This window comes from Alexandromys fortis, unplaced genomic scaffold (genome assembly GCF_014885135.2).
Source record: "Alexandromys fortis isolate MF-2015 unplaced genomic scaffold, M_Fortis_MF-2015_v1.1 scaffold_33, whole genome shotgun sequence".
Lineage (NCBI taxonomy): Eukaryota > Metazoa > Chordata > Mammalia > Rodentia > Cricetidae > Alexandromys > Alexandromys fortis.
The window spans coordinates 659,414-678,380 of NW_026067917.1; the positions used below are offsets into that span (position 1 = coordinate 659,414).

The following is an 18,967-nucleotide window of genomic DNA, read 5'->3' on the forward strand; positions in this document are numbered from 1 at the left end:
GGGAGGTATGAGGTGGAAAGTGCAAAGTTAATAGATGCTAAATAACCAGCAAGTCTCCTATAAAGAAATATATTTTAATGAGTGAGAAATTAAAAGGAAAACAAGTATCTTTATAGCTATTTACTTGAGGGTCAAATAGAGATCATAATTAAAATACTAATACAGCCACTAAGATTTAACCAAGGTGGTTTTTTTTTTCAGAAGTATGCACTGCTGAAGTATTAACATAGCTAACTTCTACACACCCACAATCAATCTGCATGGAAGTACTGACCTCTTGCTTCATCCACAACATGCAAGGCCAATATTGAACAGTAAATAGCTCTGCAGCAGGAGATTGCCGCAAGTGTTTGTATGTGCAGGGTCCAGCACTGTGACTAGAAGCTGTGTGCAACTACATTTCCACACAGAATCCTATTTAAGTCAATACCTAAATCAAATATCATGTGCTAGAATGAAAGTGACTAAAATATTTCAGTGACTGCTGGTTTTAATTGTCAACTAGACCCAGTTTGCACAGAGTCTCAGTGAGAGTCAGGGAAGATCAGTCTCTCCTCTGAGCACAATTGGGGGAAATTATCTAAAGTGTCTCAGTTGATGTGGGAAGAGCCAGTCTCAGCTTGCACAGCGCCATTCGGAAAGTTCAGGACCTTGAATTTTATGAGAGTAGAGAAATCTAGTTGAGAAAATGCCTGCATTCCTTTCTCTCTTCTCTCTACTGTGATGGGAAGAGCTGCTTCATTTTCTGATTTTCTTGACTCACCAGCTATAAAGGACTGTAACCTAAAATTGCAAGCTGAAAGAAACCCCGTCTATTCTAAGCCGCCTTTTGTCAAGGTATTTTATCACCAAAACAAAAACAGAAATAAGGTAGTCCCCAATTTGATAGGGTTATCTTCATTAAGAAGCCGTTTTGCTAGTGGTGATCTATTTTGTTGGGTAATACATAAATACATATTCATATGACTAATGTGTTCAATGTCTTTCAAAATCAATCACTTTCAGGAAATGGACTCCAAATTGAATGTCACAAACATAAAGACCATAACCATAGTTAATTATCTAAATTAAACATATTTCTCTCACCCGTGTTTGAGACAGACAGAAGTGCTAAACTCTTATTTCTCCAAGCACAAGAAAGATGATAAATGACAACTGATCCTCAGGATTAGTGTCAGAGACACAATCATAGGAGTTTAATTAATCATAGGAGGGTAATACTAGGCTCTCGTGCCTCTTATATACAGATGTTTCTACTCAGCGCCCTTGGGTGCAGACTAGAAGAAAGGCTGAAGCGTTGCGCCAAGAGTTTTCGATAGCCACAAGTGCCAAATTTTGTTTTAGGTGTCTCATTTCAAAATTGGTGATTTAATGCAAATATGAACCACTAAATCTAAGCAAACAGAAAACATTTAGAAACACTCTTGGCACATAGGTTCCTACATCATGGTCTCTTGCTTAAAAACTTGGTCACTGCATTGGTACAGACAGCTGAAATGATAAATGCTTTCAAAGAACTTTACTGATTAAAGAAAACTAAGTAATCCCAAACTTCTGTTTATATACCTCTTTCTTTTTACAACTAGAAATACTAGGACCAATGCATAGTACAGTCAGAATAATATAGTGTGGTATAGTATTGACATTATACATTTTATTATTACTATGATTGAGTTTAGGTCACAAGCTCAAATTGGCACACTATGATTGCAATTGCATACTTGTATTACTGAGTGATGATGAGTCAATTATAGTGACTACAAAGTTTTGTCATAAGAGACATTTTAAATTAAGCATTCTTCTTCAAACAACTAAAACCTCAAATCGACTTTGATCTCTTTTAAGTATTCAGAGTTCTGTTCATCAAGTGGGGAAAAGATCTTTCTTCTGTACATAGAATAATTTATCTGTTTGCATGAGTGTGACAAAAAAATGGTCGCATCTCTGAGTAATAAATGAGAAACACAAAGTTCACAGCGCAGCTCTGCTGATGAAAATTACCTGCCTGCTGACACAACAGTGCTCATGAATTAATTAACCTTTTGCCATAAAAATCTCCAACCTTCAGCAGATGCTGAGGTTTCTCCATTTTTCCATTACTTTAGAAAATAAAATAATGTTCAGTAAGTAAAAAAAAAGAAATAAATTGGATTGGTTCTCATAGTATTTCACCAAAATTACACAAAGTGTGGCTAAAATACGATGTGTTGAATGACTCAAATTTTATTTTAGTTTGCAAAATATGAGGATAATGACTGCTTCCATAGTCACTTTTTTCTTTAATGAATGAGATCAGTTCATCATTACTAGTAGCATTGGCTTCCTTAGTTTTTACCTTTCTAATTGTGATAATAAAGTTAAATACTTTCACAAATGTACTTTCAGTAAGCTTTGAAAAAAACATATTTACACAAACGTCATTTTCAATTGAATAAATACATTAAGAGTATTTAGGTGTCTGTGAAGTGTTTTGATCGTTTTCACTTGGGACCAAAACTTTAAAATTATCTGAGTTAAATAAAACTAGAATATGGGACGAGAGGATTGTTAATAAATCAGAGTTGTTATGTTTTCTCAATTTTAATGCAACAGACAAAAAAGAAGAGTAGATGTGAGCATTATAAAGCCAGATGATAGATTATTCTCAACAGTGAAAGGTCTTTATGCAAATATCACAGGCCACACTTAATTTTTTCTCGCTTTGATAGTATATCTCTTAAAAACTGTTAACACTATTTACTATTTAATTTTTCAGCAACATATAATTAGAGCTGTCTCTTCTACCACACATTTTTTTTGTTTGTTTGAGACAGCCTTGACTGTCCTGGAACTAGCTCTTGTACACCAGGCTGGCCTTTAACTCACAAAGATCTGCCTGTCTCTGCTTCCCAAGTGCATTAAAGGTGTGTGCCGTCACTGCCTGGCTCTACCACCCAACTTTTTATTTTAATTTAAGGCATCATATAATTAGGAAGTAATCTCAACCCCAACACAAGGCCATTTTTAGAACAGGGCTTATACGTATGCTATTTATTAAGATTATAATATTTTCCTTTTTTTCTCAAGAAAAAAAAAGTGATTTGTTAAATTCATTTTTAAAGAGGTGATCTAGTCTACCACTGCTCTAAATATTTTTAGACAATCAATATTTGAATGCAGACAAGAGACCTAAAGTAGGATAGAGATATTTTGATGTTACTTAATGATTAATTTTGTAGAAAATTGTAATAGATATACATTTCAAAAATACGAGTAAGATGTATTTTCCTGACAAATATTCCAGATTCAGTAGTTGTTTAGCTTGGAACAAAAAAGCCTCTTTTAACATCTGTTAACTCGTGGTATTTTTTTTCCACTTGACTATTTTATGATTATAAAGGAAGATAGTTTTTAAGGGATTAATTTAGAATAATTACCAAAGCATTTTGGTCATTTCATGTTTGAGAATACTTCTATTATAATATGCATTTTATATTTACTTGAAATATCAAGACATTCAGAAATCATATAGAAGTTTCATTTGAGTATGGGAAACTACGGTATAAGACAAAGACCAGACTTGCTGTCTTTATTTTACAAAGCACCTGGACTGAGACAATGATAGATTCAGTTCCCTGACAGTATTCCAGACCCCTAGGGCATCTAAACACACCTAGCATTTATAGGAACACACAACTTTGCCCGTGATAATTTTAACCATATTCAGTATTATCACTCATTCTTATATGATTATATAAAGGGTAAACATGTACATTAATAATAAATATTTCTAAGGATCTTTAAACACTGAGACCAGATTTATAATGTCCTTTGGTTAAAAGAAGAATAAAAATATGACTAGTCGGGAAGTAATATCAACATACCTGACAGGTAATGTTCTGTCTCCTTTCCTTCGATCCATTTCTCTTTGAGGAACAGGATACCATCTGAAGTTTAGTTTCCAGTTAAAACCACCATAAGTCATGTCTGACCCAGCCATGTATTCGAAGGTATCATCGCTAATAACATCAATGATGGGACACACAACTGTTTTCCTATAGAAAATAAAAACCAATTCATATATAAATAATAAGTTACATTAGCTTCTTCAATTGGTTTTAGATGATATGATCACACTTAATCATTTTTATGACTTTACCATGTCTTTAATTTTATTTTATACTTTTTTTCTGCAGAAATATTTCCTCCAACATCACCTTTTCCCCTCACTTTTTCCTCAAAGCTGTGATGTGAAATCTAGTCAAATATTTGAATTGACCTTCAAGCTGACTTTAAAATGCATCCTTAGGACTAACGCAGCAGGGTGAACACGGTCTATTTCTCATAAACTTCCACCCAGAGAATGGTTAGTCGAATTGCTCTGATACTATGCATCATTTTAGCTATAACCCACTGAGAAGCCATAGCATAAAAAGATAGAAATGGATGATAGAATATTAAATCTGGAAGTTTGCATATTAAATATATTGAGTTTAAAGAGTACAGGAAAACTTGACACAGAGATATTTCCTTTTAGGAAGAACAAACAACATCAATTAAAATCCTGATCTATAGGTACCAGTAAACAATTTCAGTAAAGGGCACAAGGCCAGTGACAACTTTTTCAGCAAGCTGTCGGAAAACTAAGAGTCTATCATTGTCTCAATCCAGGTACTTTACTAAAGACAGGAGCTCTTTGAAGTCTAGCCTACTTTCCTCTAGTAAAAGAATAGTCAAGATGTTTATGGTTCTTGTGAGCTTATTTAGGGTAAGAATGTTCCACTTAGTTATTTTCCTGAGTACACAATTTTATCTACGTCATGGCTTCTCTTATATTTTGGCTTCTTGTGGCTTTATCAGTTTACTACAAAACTAGGAGTTAAAGTTTACTTGAAGTGGCATTAATTGTAGCTAATTCTGCAGAACAGAGTGATTGTATGCATTCTAAGTCACCCATAGGTGAGGAAAGCCAAACAGGACTTCAATTACATCTTTTTTGCAATGTTACCATCACCCATTGTCATGTAATTCTCATGTGCCACACAATTGGCAATGGCCTGAAGTTCTCTGAAATCAGTAAGCTTTATTTACCCTTGGAAAGGCTTCTTGGTGAATCTGGACTAAACCAAATCATGGTGTTTCTTTATTTCTTGAATTTAATAATTAACTTTTAAGGGGAAAAAGAAATCAGATCTAATAGTCTCAATCATATTTTACTGTCTTGTTATGACAATTTGAAAACCAGAAATAAGACTCATTGTGTACAAATATAATGCATATAAATTGTTAGCAAAAAGATGGTTTATTCAGAGCTATAATGAAACACTATAATAACGATGTATTATATTAAATATAAAATGCATGTTTAAAAGAACAGTATAATGTACAAAAAATCCAGAAAACACATTGAAGAGAGCCTAAGTACATTTTGCTTGGTCAGTCTCAGTGTTGTGTGGGCACAGCACAGCACAGCACAGCACACAAAATGCTGCTAGTCATGTACTGTGCTCTGTGGACTAAAGGGTTCCCACTGCCTTCTTGAACTACTGGGATTCATTTTACTGACAAGCTCCATCTATCTTCAGGGAAAGCACCAGCTCCTGCCATTTATGTGATGAGGCTGAACTAACTTATACAAAGCAGCAGTAGTTTGGAGTGTCTAATTAAACATTTCGATTCTGGGATCCTCTACTGCACATGACATGGCTGTGCGAGCGAGGTGTTCTACAATGCTTTATCATAATAGATAGCACTCATTGCTTGTTATCTTCATTAGGTACTAAGAATTACACTAATTTATCACCCATGTTTATGAATAGCTACAAAATGTCATCATCATTAGGAAGAGCTAAGGTATGCGTGAAGGGTTTTCGCTTCACAAAGTTTAATTTTTAAAATTCTTAAAACTGACAGGTAGAAAGACTATTGTTGAAATAATTATACTGTGCTCTACTCTTTTTTTTAACAGTGTATTATTTTAGGAAGGCGCACGTGCATGTGTGTGTGTGTGTGTGTGTGTGTGTGTTCGCGAGAGCATCGTGGAGAAGTTGAACTAGACTGTGACCGAGGGCACTGGAACCGTGAAGAGAACACTGCTGAGGGAGTAGGAAGAACTAAAGTATTCACTGAACTTCCAGTAACATAAGCAAGTTTGTAAGAACATCAGCAATCACTGCACGGGGAGCTGGGAGAACCACAGGTGCTTTGAAAATTGCCTACAACATATGCTGTCAGACTGGATTAATTTATTTCGCCTATAAATGCTCAAACCATTTTTCATCGACTCATTTGATTATTTTTTAAAACAATTACCGTGCTCAACATAACTCAGTCCTATTTTCATCTTAAAAAATGAGAAAAGCCACCTTTTTCAAAGCATATGAAATAAACCTTCCGAAAATAGAACCTTGGTCAAGGCATTGTGATAGACAGCTGGAGTTGCCCTCAAAGGTTCAGGTGTACGCTTTGCAGACTTAACACCAGACTCCCTACCTGTCTTCCTTTATTCTCGCCAGCAAGGGCTCCAGCCATCCTAAGGTGCACTCGCAGTGTGCATCCAGAAAAGTTATGACCTGTCCTTTTGAAGCAGCTGCTCCTCGGAGACGGGCACGTATCAACCCAGAGCGCTCTTCCATTCTGATAATTTTTACTGGCACTTCTAAAGTTTTCACATAGTTCTCTAATGTCAACTTGAGAAAATCTGTAACATGGAACAAGAATGGATGAGGCAAATTTGGAGCTGTTTCAGAACAGAATGGCGATACTCTTAGGAAGAAAATTCAGCTGAGGGGCAGCCCTCAGCTCATACATTCAGATATCATATACATATGCAATTTCATATGTAGAGTTTAAAGTGAAATAAACTAGTAGATATTCCATCAGTTAATTAATGCCACATATCAAATCATATAAATTCTCAGTATTAACTAGTCAGGGAAAACAAAACATTTTAAAATACCATTTTCATTTATTTCTGATGATGGGAACAAATTGGATATAACAACAAGCAAAGCATTTAATTGTTCTCAGAAATGAATCTGCATAAACAATGTATACAATGAATGAAATGCATATATGAAAATACAGTATGTATCAATTTGATAGGTGATTGATTATAAAGCAGAATATAGATCATTGCCCAGCTACCTTCCAACCATAGACATGGTTCTAAATTACAGGCACGGAAAGCAGAGTCTATACCTCTTTCACTGGCATCGTCGACCAAGATGACCTCAGAGAGCAGGTAGTGTGGAGAGCGATTTATGACACTGTAGACAGTCCTAAGTAGAGTGCTCCAAGCTTCATTATGGAACACAATGACTACACTTGTGTTCGGAAGTTCGTCAGGGTAGACTTTTGTCTTGCATCTGGGAAAGAGCAAAGAAAAAAGAGGGATGATAATAAATTCATATTTCAACCTGATCTTCCTCAGTAGGGATATTCATCATACAACAACTTCAGACTTCAAAGTCCTTTTACCAAAGAGCTGATTTATGAATATCTGGAATAATTTCCCTCTTTATAAGTGCTGTGAGTAATCACTTGGCCTTTTGAAAGTTAAATATGCATAATTACCAATATTTTATTTTAACTCCTGCAGGGAACAAGGCAGCATAATTTCCAAAATTCTAAGGAAACCAAAATAATATTCTCAAACTGTCAAAAATTTGGAGCACCAAATACCATAGGAGATAAATTCAATTATTAGAAACAAGTTTTATTCTTTGTTTTACCAAAAAGGAAACTAAACTCAAAAAACTATACTAGTATCAATAGACAACTATATGTACAATTTTAAAGCATGTAAGTCTGAGATTATTTTTTCACTTTGGTATTTCTAATACATAAACTTTTTAGTGCACTTGAGAATGTCCTGAACTATAACTACTCTCAAAGGAGCTTTAGGACGGTGGCTTCTACAATGTCTTGTTATTCTAGGCATAATTAAAATAATTTGGTTACCTGTACTTCCTGAACTTTACTGCTACAAACATCCCTGATGGGTTTGTTAAAACACAGATCTAATTTGCTAAGACTAGGATGGAACTTTTGAATCTGTAGCTATTGGTGTCATGTATTTTTAAAACTTTGGGTATGAGTTATCAAAATGTCAGAGGACTTCTGGAGCAAGAGTAGAAGTTTACTCACCATAAGCTATTTTTAAAGTAGAATATTCTAAAGAAGTAGAAAATTAAAATAGATTTATGAAATAAAATTAATCAGAATTCTCCTGCCGTATTTAATAACATATTACACTATGCGATATTGTTAGAATTGTCTTTTTAACAGGAAGTAAAAGATATTCAATTAAATGTAGGAGGTGGAGTCATACATTGAAATCAAACTGGGTGTGCCTATGGAGACCTTCCTCCTTTAAAAGAATCTAAAGTGTCACCCAATAAGTAAAATCTTTGAAAATACAATCAGGCAAGAATATCCATATACATCTTGTCTAACATTTTTATCAAGGATATATTTGAAAATGAACATTCAATGGGCTCTGCATTATAAAAAATACTGTGCAGAGAAGAAAAAAGTAGCGATAGGTCCCTAGATCTTTCCATTTTTTGGAAACGTTCCAACAGCATCCTTGTGTCTTATCATCTTTTCACAGCTACCTCCAGTCAGTCATTACTAAATGAACTGAGAAGGCCATCTCAGTAAATGAGAAGGGTTCTCCACTGTTTTCTTCAATCCTATACTCTCTGCCTCAACAAACCCTCTCATCACCTTTAGCATGCCAGGCACAAAATATGACAATGTAATCATTAGCATCACTAAAGCACATTTATGTAAACCATGTGGAGAGAGCCCAACACTCAACAGCCTCTGACGTAAACCATGACTCACATTCAATATATGCTACAAAGTGTCAGGGTTTTTGTTTGTTTGTTTTGAGTGAATTGTTTTAAATCAGGATTTTCTGTTTAAAAATTTAAATCCCAACTAAGAAAATGTGGAATAGCACACAGTAATCTTAAAAAAATAAAACCAGCTGAAGATGTTAGATACTGCTTATTAACACAGCATAGATGAGGCAGAGATTACCCTGAGTGGGAGGATATCCTGGGCTAACTACACAGTAGCATCCAGACCATCCTGGCCTGCACAGTGAAATAAATCCTGTCTCAAACAACAATAAAGAAAAAGTAAAATTTAAAATAGACACGCACCGCCTTTTTTTAAGTTTAAACTATTTTCATTAACTTTATTTTGTGATTGAAAAACAATCACCAATGTTAATTCCAGACTCATTATATCTATTTTGTACACAATGAACCAACTTAATTTTAATGCAGATACTAAATTAACAGATAATCACCAGTGTCTCATTCACATCCATAAACAACAACAACATCAAAATGACAGGAATTTAACAATCATTGTTCATTGATATCTTTCAATATCAATGGCCTCCGTTCCCTGGAAAAAGACATGAATTAACAGAATGGATTTGAAAACCAGACCCAATCTTTGATGGCATACCGAAATATGCCTGTATATTTATCAACCAATAAAAACAACACATATATAGAAGATATCCCACATCATAATCCATCCTACAGCATAGATACTTGCTCAACTATGTGTGTTATGGCTTTATTTTTTATAACAGTCCCATTCTTGAAACAACCTAAATACCCCTCAACAGAAGAATGGCTAAAGAAATTGTGGTATATCTACACAATGTAGGAGAACACAGTGTTTAAAAAAATGAAGTCTACAGGCAAATAAATGGAACTAGAAATTAAAATTATCTCAGTGAGGTAACTCAGACCCAGAAAAAAATATAGTATGTATTCAGTTATAAGTATATATTATCTTTTAAGTAATGATAATCAAGCTATAATCTCCCGACCCAGAGAAGTTAGGTGAAGAAGGTGGCTCTAAGATAAAAGCATGGATCTCCCTGGTAGGGAGAAATAGCATAGATTCTGAGGGTGGGCTGGGGGGAGGTGAGAAGAGGAGCTGGAAGGATCAGGTGGGGGACATTGAGGGAGTGGTTATGGGGAGGTGCAGATGGAGTTTGAGGATATTTGAGGGTGTGTGTGGAAACAGTTCAGTGTGCTCCTCATGGAATCTCTGAGGGTGATCCTAGTGATAACTCTTAGTAGTGAAGGATGTGGAGTCTGAACTGACCATCTTTTGTAGCCAGGCAAGGCTTCCAGTGGTAGGACTGGCTTACATTTTTTTTTTTTTTGGATTGTTGGCAGAGATCTAGCAGAGATCCCAGGCTGATGCCTAAGATAGCAGATTGTAGGATGATGCTAGGAATAAAGTTCACCCTCTGAAAATTAACAGCAGAACTCCATTGCTGAGGCCAACTACCACTTGGCTTTTTGAGTTTAGAGACGTTGAGCTGGTGTGGGCTTGGAGGCTTTACCCCTATATTCTAATCTCTTTGATGTGAAAAGGTACTCTGCAGGCTATGCAAAGAAAAACCTGGAAGCCAACTCAGCCACAAAAGCCCCCACCTATAATCTCTCCCACCTGTATGATCTTCTGGAGCAGTGGCAGCACAGATCATGTGGGAGTGTCTAAGCAATGTGTGATTTAATGTGAAGCCTATGACAGGAAGGGAAGCCCGAGCCTTATACTGCCAGGATGGCCAGGAACCAACACTGGATAATTCAGTGACCTAAGGTTGAGTCAAAAACAACTGGAAAAAAAAATCAATGTAAAGACTACTAATGATATTCTCCAATATTTATAGATCAGTACCTTCATCAGATAGGCTTCCTCCAGCAGTAAATAGGAGTGCCCAATTCAGATGTTTTAGTTTTTGTCTTATTTTATTATAGTTTATTTTATTTTTATTACTTAGAAGCTTGTTTATTTTCTGAGAGGCAGAAAGTGAGAAGATCTTACGGAAGAGGAGGTGGGAGCAACTGGAAGAAGTAGAGGGAGGGGAAATGTAATCAGGATACATTGTTTGGGGGAAAATACTATTTTTAATAAAATAAAAAATAAAATTCCTAAAACAAAAATAAAGCAGCTTATTGTGTATAATAAGCATAATGATATCTTCCTCATATTATCTTACATGTTTAATTGAGTTTTAAATAATAGTAGCTAGAAAAATATTGCTAATTTCTATTTTTAATCAGGAAAAATAATTTAAATAAAATACACCTATCTTACACTGCATTATGAATGTTTATGTGAAATGGGAAATAGCCATTTCCCTAGGACTATTTCATTTGACTTAAAGATTTAAAGATGTCTTAGGAATTGAGGTGTCATTTTCATACACTCAATGAAGCCTTGGGTTCAATACTAGATAGGGGAAAAGAACTTTCAACAGGATTCTTATAAATGGGAGGACAGTTTAAGTAACATTTCATAAATCAACATTGTTTGTTTCTTACAATTGTTCAAATACAATTGCTAAAAGTGGCATTTGTTTGGAACCAATTTTTGTGAAGTTAACTTTAATGATAAAAAGAAGAATCTGCACTAGAAATTTATGTCTTCTTGTTAAAGGAATTGCATACAGTCTGAAACTCAAATAGAATTATAAGCTTGGCCAAGGAAACATTTCATATAAATACTGAATTGTCACACAATGGGTTTATATAGCACCAGCAAGTAAGTAAAAATTCACTTTCTTTGAATTTTGTAAGATTGTGTATATGACCCTTATTCATACTCAGGCAATATGAAAATTTCCTTATGACTTTAAACAATATTGTTGTATTAGCTTCCATCACAGAGATGTTGATTAAGATAGCTATAGAGTGGCCATGCATGGATAATATGTTGAAATACATTTGTATTAGAAATTAAAATGTAAAGGCATTTGAGCATTAAAAATAACTAAATGGGCCAGATTCTTGGGCACAGCATACTTTGGTTGCAAATACTGAGAAATCAGTTTAAAATTGACCAAGACACTATATATAATAGCTGACTTTCAAAGTATTGGAAAGTGCTGTGCAAGCTACTCTAGGAGAAAAGGCATCAGTGGTCTTTCCCAGCACTAGACTCAGCATGATATAATACTGAGGTATCAGGCAAGCAGTATCCAATGGTGAAATAATGCTGTGATAATCATGGGGAAAACTAACTACTGCTCCAGAGGAGAGTTTGTGTCTGGTACTTTAAACTTTGTCCAAAGATCATGAATGGGTATCCCATAGACCTTAGGGGAAGAAACTAGTGGTGTTCTTTTCTTAGGTGGTCATACTGTCAACATATCCTATTATCTACTTCTAAGCATAAATTTGTGTTGGTCTCAACTTTGGTCAAAGAAGCTCTTTTTACAGTAGGTAGTAGCTCATTCACAGACTTTTGACTTGTCAAAGTTCTGGTGACTGAGTGCTCATATGTGAAGGGATCAGCGGTAATAGCCTTTCCTTTGTAGAAGGCTTAGGAAACATCATAGGAATGGGGGAAGAAAGAATATGAAAACTGGTGAATGTGTAGAGCTACAAAATGCAGTTTTCTGAACATGGCATGGCTGATATGCACAAGTAAGTGCCAGCAACAATGGTTGGTGGAAGAAGGCATGTTCAAGATCAAGCCAGTAAACTCCAGGAGAGATAAAAGATGTACTTCTATTGCCCTGCCTTTAGCTAAAAGGCTCTTAGCACTTTATCACATCTGAGGAAGACAGAGTTTATTTGTTTTAGAGACTTAGCAACAGCAGTTTTATCATTCTTCAGAGTATGGTATCATACTACACACATATGGTCAGCACTAATTGGACTCATGGGGATAATAATAATGAATAATAATAATAATAATAAAATAATAACAACCAGAAAAAATTGGGGAGAAGACTGGTGGAGGAAGGGCATATATACAGGGGTAAATTGGGTAGATGAGATCAAAATATCTTGAATTCATGCATAATAATTTCAAAATTAAATAAAAATTCTGTATTTAGGAATAGATTTTTTGTGAAGTAGAAGCTGAGAACTATAACCTTAAATTCTTTCACAAACACATTAAAACAAAAGAAGCATTACATTTGCCTAAAACAAAATTGAAAATAAAATGTATGGGGTTCATATATTTAGAAATTGTTTTATAGAACTGAAGGCCAGAGGAGTCAGACGTTCTTAGACTCTTCCCTGTAACACGTGTGCCATCTGGGTGTACAGTAATGCTCAATCTCCTGCGTTTTGGTTGAAGGTGTATACAGCAAAAAATCCAGCTGCTCTACTTCAGAGGGAATATGAGGGTGCTAGAATGTTTCAAACAGATACAACCTCGAAATATGTGAGGCAGTGAACCTATTTGCTATCTTTCCCCTTGGCTATGCACACATTATGAGAACATAAACTGTTGCAATTTGATTTTCTCCTTTTCAAAGGCATATTGATGTTTTCAGATAAGCTACTCAACACAACATGATGCATCAAAGGAAGAAAAATTGACTGTAAGATGAGAACATGAATTCACAAAGGAGCCATAATTACACAGTGTTTTAGTTAGATACAATCCATTTAGGACTCCCAACAAAGGCAGTCAGCACTATGGTGTGTGTGGCTTGCTTGTGGGTTGTTTATTGAGCCAGTGATTACCTTCTACTGCTTCAGGTAAAGAAGATTAGTAATAGTAATTAAACTGAAAACTTGTAGCACAAGCCCTCTATATTCTTTTATTTTTTTAGAGCTATGAAAATTGCAAAGAATAATGAAAATTGCAAAATTACATGTAGCTTCCATTCCCCGATAAGAATAATCACAGACAGAAACTCATGTCACATCCCAATGCATCCGTGTGAATCAAACTCAGGCAATGATAAAATAGTTCTTTCTTTTAAACTATTTTCAAATTTTGAGCAATTTGAGGCCCCAAGTAAAACACAGTACTTAATTTTGCATAAATTTCTGCAGATCAACTTATATGTATATTAAAGTCCAAAAGCTAATTCTTTTATCTAAATGGGATAACTGAGTACCTTAAATTTTATATAAATTAAGTTAAATTTTATTTAAAAATTCAGGTACACCGTTTAATTCATTCTTTTCCTGTTTACTTTTGGATTCACCCTTGCTCCTTCGTTTTCTTATACATATTGGTGGTGATGGGAAACAGTGCCTCTGGTCGGGATGTTACTTCACAATTCTCACTTTTGGGGTTTCTTCTTGGATTGAGTTTTAGACATTGTCTCCTGCCTTCAAGGAACATTGTCTGGCCATTATGCTGCAGGAGACAGAAACAGGGAGCAGAGAATTTCTTTCCCTTCCCTTCTATAAGTCCTTTAAAAGTTATTCTACTACTTTCTGCTCTACATCTCATATGCCTTCACATTTTTATTTATAATTCTTCTGTAGTAAATTTAATATCAACAAAGTAGGGGAGTCTTTTAAAAAGCACACACACACATACACAAGGAAATTTAATTTTATTCCTTCCGCCACTCTGGAACTTTTTCTTCTACATACCACAAAAGATATATATCTAATAAGAACTGTGTAAATTAAAACTTAGTGATTATGCAGGCAATTACAGGAGGCATGAGATCCACTCACCAGTCACATAGTCATTACTATAATCTGTACTAGAGATATACAAGTACAATTTTTCCACAGTTTCTTGAAACTTCCATTGATTTTTGTTTTCCAAGCATCTATAGTCAGACAAATAAATGAGCAAATAATAAGGAAATAAAGAAGCAAAAGAAGAGATTCACAGTCATTGTGTTCTAATGCATCCCCCTTAAAGCTAAGCAATAGAAATCCTGTTTGTTAAGCAAAGTCTGCATCTTGGAAGCTATGATTCTCTTCTAATTGGGTGCCTATGTATACAACCTCTACATTACAGCTTTGCCATCACCTCAGTGAAGTAAAATTGACATAGCACATATGCAAGATATTTATGGACAAGCAATGGAATTCTAAATAAATATTAAGAATGTACTTTATGATCATAAGAGTCTTAGTTTATAAATCTCTGCATAAATATTACAAAATCTCTAAAATCACTTGAATTGGCCTTGTTTCTGGTAGAATTTTGGCCACCGACAAGGTTTTATGCATTTGTCATCAACTCTTGCTGCTGGGGCCATATTTCTACATCTTCCTACCTCAAGCTCATTTTATTCACAAACCATTCAGAATCCAGAATTATTTCTTGTAACAATGTTATATCATATGTTAATTAAAGACAGGGATAATACAATGGAATACTAATTTTGCTATTTTCTTACAGAAATATATAGGACATGTGTATATAGGACATTGTGTATATTTAGTGATTAAACTAATAATGGATCTGAAGCCTTTAAATGCTCACACTTCTTACATACTGAGATGCTATTACAACCTAAAAGCCACTATGGGGTCATGGGGCAGTGTAAACTCAGAGTCCGAAGGTTTATATTTTTAGTTTCCACATCTTAGTTTATATAACTATAAAACAGGAAAATGACAGCATTTTACTTGGAAAGCTGGAAGGATTAAAAAGAGGTAATGCATGCAAAGATTTTATGCCAGTAGTCAGAAAACAATATCCTTATAACGTGTGTATATTGATTTCATTACCTCCATGTTTTTAACTGCTTCTTGATATACTTGTCTTACTTTAAATTTTAAAATATAGAAGTCAATTGATATAAAATATACCTAAAGAATGCACATTTTAGTTAAATCACCATTTGCCCAGTGTGTGTGGGGAGAACTGTCTCCTAGGCGTGTTGGCTGAAATCATCAGAAAGAGACTACATTAGGAAATATTAAGACACAAGAAATTGCTTCATAATGTATTTTGATGCTAATGAAGTTTCTTTAATAAATGTTCTTTGTCAGCTTTTAATTAATTTAGTACTTCAAAAAAGAACAGAACAACCAATATAAAAAATTCACTGACAGGAAAAAGAGCATTGATAAAAACTTGAGGACTTTGGGGTGGTTATTTGAAGAGACCTTGGAGTATTTGAGCTATGAAGAATAGACAGAATTCTCCTTTGAGCAAACAGGTACTTCATTACTGTAGTAATAAATACTGGGATAACTCTGGGGGGAAAAAGAAAGCATGCCTTTTAGAGGGAATATTTTTTCATAGTGCACTTACTGAAGTGTTCTAGAATATTCATTAACACTATATGCAAATATATCATTATTTATTGGTTTAATAAGCAAGCTGACTGGAAATAGCTGAACAGGATACAGTTGGGTGGTAAAGCCAAACTAGAATGATAGGAGGAAGAAGGGTGGAATGAGAGGAATTGCTAGCAGACACAGGGAGAAGCAAAGTGAGCATGCCATAGTGAGAAAAGGCACTACTACGCGGCAGAGTGTAAGTTAGGGATATGGATTAACTTACAATGTAAGAGTTACTTAGTAATATCAGCCTGAGCTGGTATCCAACCATTTTTAATTAATATAAGCCTCAGTATGTTTATTTGAGAGCTGCTGCGGGACAGGAAAACTGACCCTCCTAGAACAGGAAATCACTAAATGCTCTGAATGAACAACAAAGCAGTGACTTTCCCACCCAACACAGCTTGGATGTTAAGGGGAAAAAAATAAAATAAGTAAATAAAACAGTATCTTACAAGAGAATAGTAAGAAGGAAAACATTTAAAGTTTGATGACCAGGCAGAAAACTAAGGTAGGAAAGACTAGGGGAATGGAGAAAGAGACTAGGGGAAGAGAAGAAGAAAAGTGTTGCAAAGCAGGTCGGGATGTCTTAAGTGACATAACAGCTGCCGGGCATTTAATAACGAGTGACATTTAAGTTTCAGGGTTAACTACACTAATTCAGTGCAACCTCCATCACCCTCCTATTGTGCCCTAAATTGGACTATCCCAAGATGCATTCCATTAGTGGCTTCATGACTCTATCTGCAATTTGAGAAAGCAGCCACCATTGTCTCTGATCAACTACGAAGAGCATAGAAAACAGTACCAAAAGCTATGAGAGAACAAGTCAGTATACGAAGGAGCTAAACGATCCCGGGAAGGGTTCCGGACCTCTACTAAGAACTGTTTTGTGATTTCAGTTGATCGAATTTTTATTTGAGCAGAGGATATTCAGATACCATTTATGCTTCATGTTAAAAAGAGAACATGAAGTTCCGAGACTGCCTGCTGTGACAATCCTCTCCTCTCTCCCTGGTCCCCTCCCTTTGAGATGGCTCTGTTTTCAGCACAACATGCTACCAGAAAACCTGGAACCACCACGCTTGGTACGGACCCATCCTTAGCCCTCAATAGAAAACGCATCCGCTTCCCACCTATTTCTCTGTCTGCTGTACATTTGCTATTAAATCTTGTGGGCTCCAACACCTGTCACTATCTCCTCTAACTCCAGTAACACTGACCATCTTGTTTTCTTCAAGAAAGATTTCTCATGCCTTCATCTCTTGTGATCTCTAAAATTCCTTATAGTTGTACAGTTTTCTTAAGAAATTACCTAAACTCTCCATAGTGGAAATCAAAGCAACTCTCCCTTAAAATGGTTTTCAGAGTATAGTCTACTATATACTCTATTAATCTCCAAGTACATTTCATGTGCATATTCTTTCCCTCACACATGAATAGGTAAAACCAAACCACTGAGAGTATGGAGTGCTCCTAAGGATAGAGGAAAATTTGCTACAATATTGTAAGCACTGTTCTCAAAGGTGAAAAGAAAACTTTTGCAAGAGCCTCTAAGGAGACACCTATTCTCCTGATAATCTTCTCTTAAAGGATTTGATTTTTTATTTTATGTGTATGGGTATTATGCCTGTGTGCATGAATGTGAAGCATGTGAAGCAGAGGCTGCAGAGGCCAGAAAAGGTCACTGGAATCCCTGGAAATGAGAAATGCTTGTGCATAGCCATGTGGATCTTGGGAACCAGACCTGCGTGTTTGATAATAGCAGCACATCCTTTTAAATGCTCAGCCATGTTTCCAGCCTCTCATTTTGATACTCAAATGAAAACTCAGGTTTTTATTTTCATTTTATTTTATAAATTCTTGGGCTGTCTTTGTATAGGTCTCCTGTTTCATGCATTCAAATATGCCAATATTTTCTCTTACTGTTTATGTATAATAGCAGCAAAATGAGTACTTCTATTGAATATCAAGGGAATTTAGCATTGTCATCTTTTTATGCCCTCTGCACATTAATATGGCCTATACATTTTTCTGAGGTGGAAGATAAAGATCTGAACTCGCCCTTTTAACAGGTTGCCCAAGCAGTACTCTGTGCACAGCAATGATTTGAGGTGCCATTATAATCATGAAACAAGCTTCACTGTTTTTCTTAATTTACATCCATAATTCTTCTTTCATTTAAATAACCTATATGGTTATTCATGCTTCATTGCCACTGTGTTTCAATTATAAAAATTCATATTATGTTCACCTATCAGGTAAGGCTAAATCCTTATTTGATCATTCTGTTTTCTGCTTTTCTATCCATTTTGACATATTTTACCCCCTTAAATCCCTTCCGGCCATTGTGATATATTTAAATTTTCAATATCATAATTTTAGCATATATCTCCCCTACTTTTCAACTAAATGCTTACTAAATAGTCACTACCAAAAACAACTAAATAGTTACTAAATACAGTTTGAGTTTTATCTCAGTATTTTTACTCACTACAAAATGTAAAGACAATGAAATATATGTCTATGTACACACATATATATTCACTTTTTTAAAACAAGCTATGTAAGCATTGTGACTAAGAAATCTTACCTCCTACTGACATTTGAAACAACAGGACAGCAATACACAGCTTCCACAAGATTTGCCTCCTGATTTATGTACTTAGCTGCTTATTCTCTCATGCAGTTATTGTTCTACAATACATCATCTGCATTGATTTACAAAGGGAATATTTTATACCCCTTATCTCTGTCTCCAACTTTAACACACCTAAAATCAAAATATATTCCAATGTAACAATATAAATCATAATATATATCTAGTACAAAAACTGTGCAAATTTCTTTGTTTATATACAGGATTCTGAAAAATGTTACATTACTGAGCAATTTCTAAATTACATTGAATAAGTGGTCAAAGCAAGTTCCATATG

General features: G+C 35.0%; 1 protein-coding gene across 1 annotated transcript in view; it reads right to left on the minus strand.

Moving 5' to 3' along the window:
• Nucleotides 1–18,967, minus strand: part of Galnt13 (polypeptide N-acetylgalactosaminyltransferase 13) — a 565,342-nt gene that overhangs the window by 349,393 nt on the left and 196,982 nt on the right. Inside the window, exons 3-5 of the mRNA XM_050139950.1 lie at nt 7,180–7,346; nt 6,472–6,679; nt 3,864–4,034 (exon numbers count right to left, since the gene is read on the minus strand). Coding sequence (XP_049995907.1) covers nt 3,864–4,034; nt 6,472–6,679; nt 7,180–7,346 — 546 coding nt within the window. The remainder of the gene's footprint in view (nt 1–3,863; nt 4,035–6,471; nt 6,680–7,179; nt 7,347–18,967) is intronic.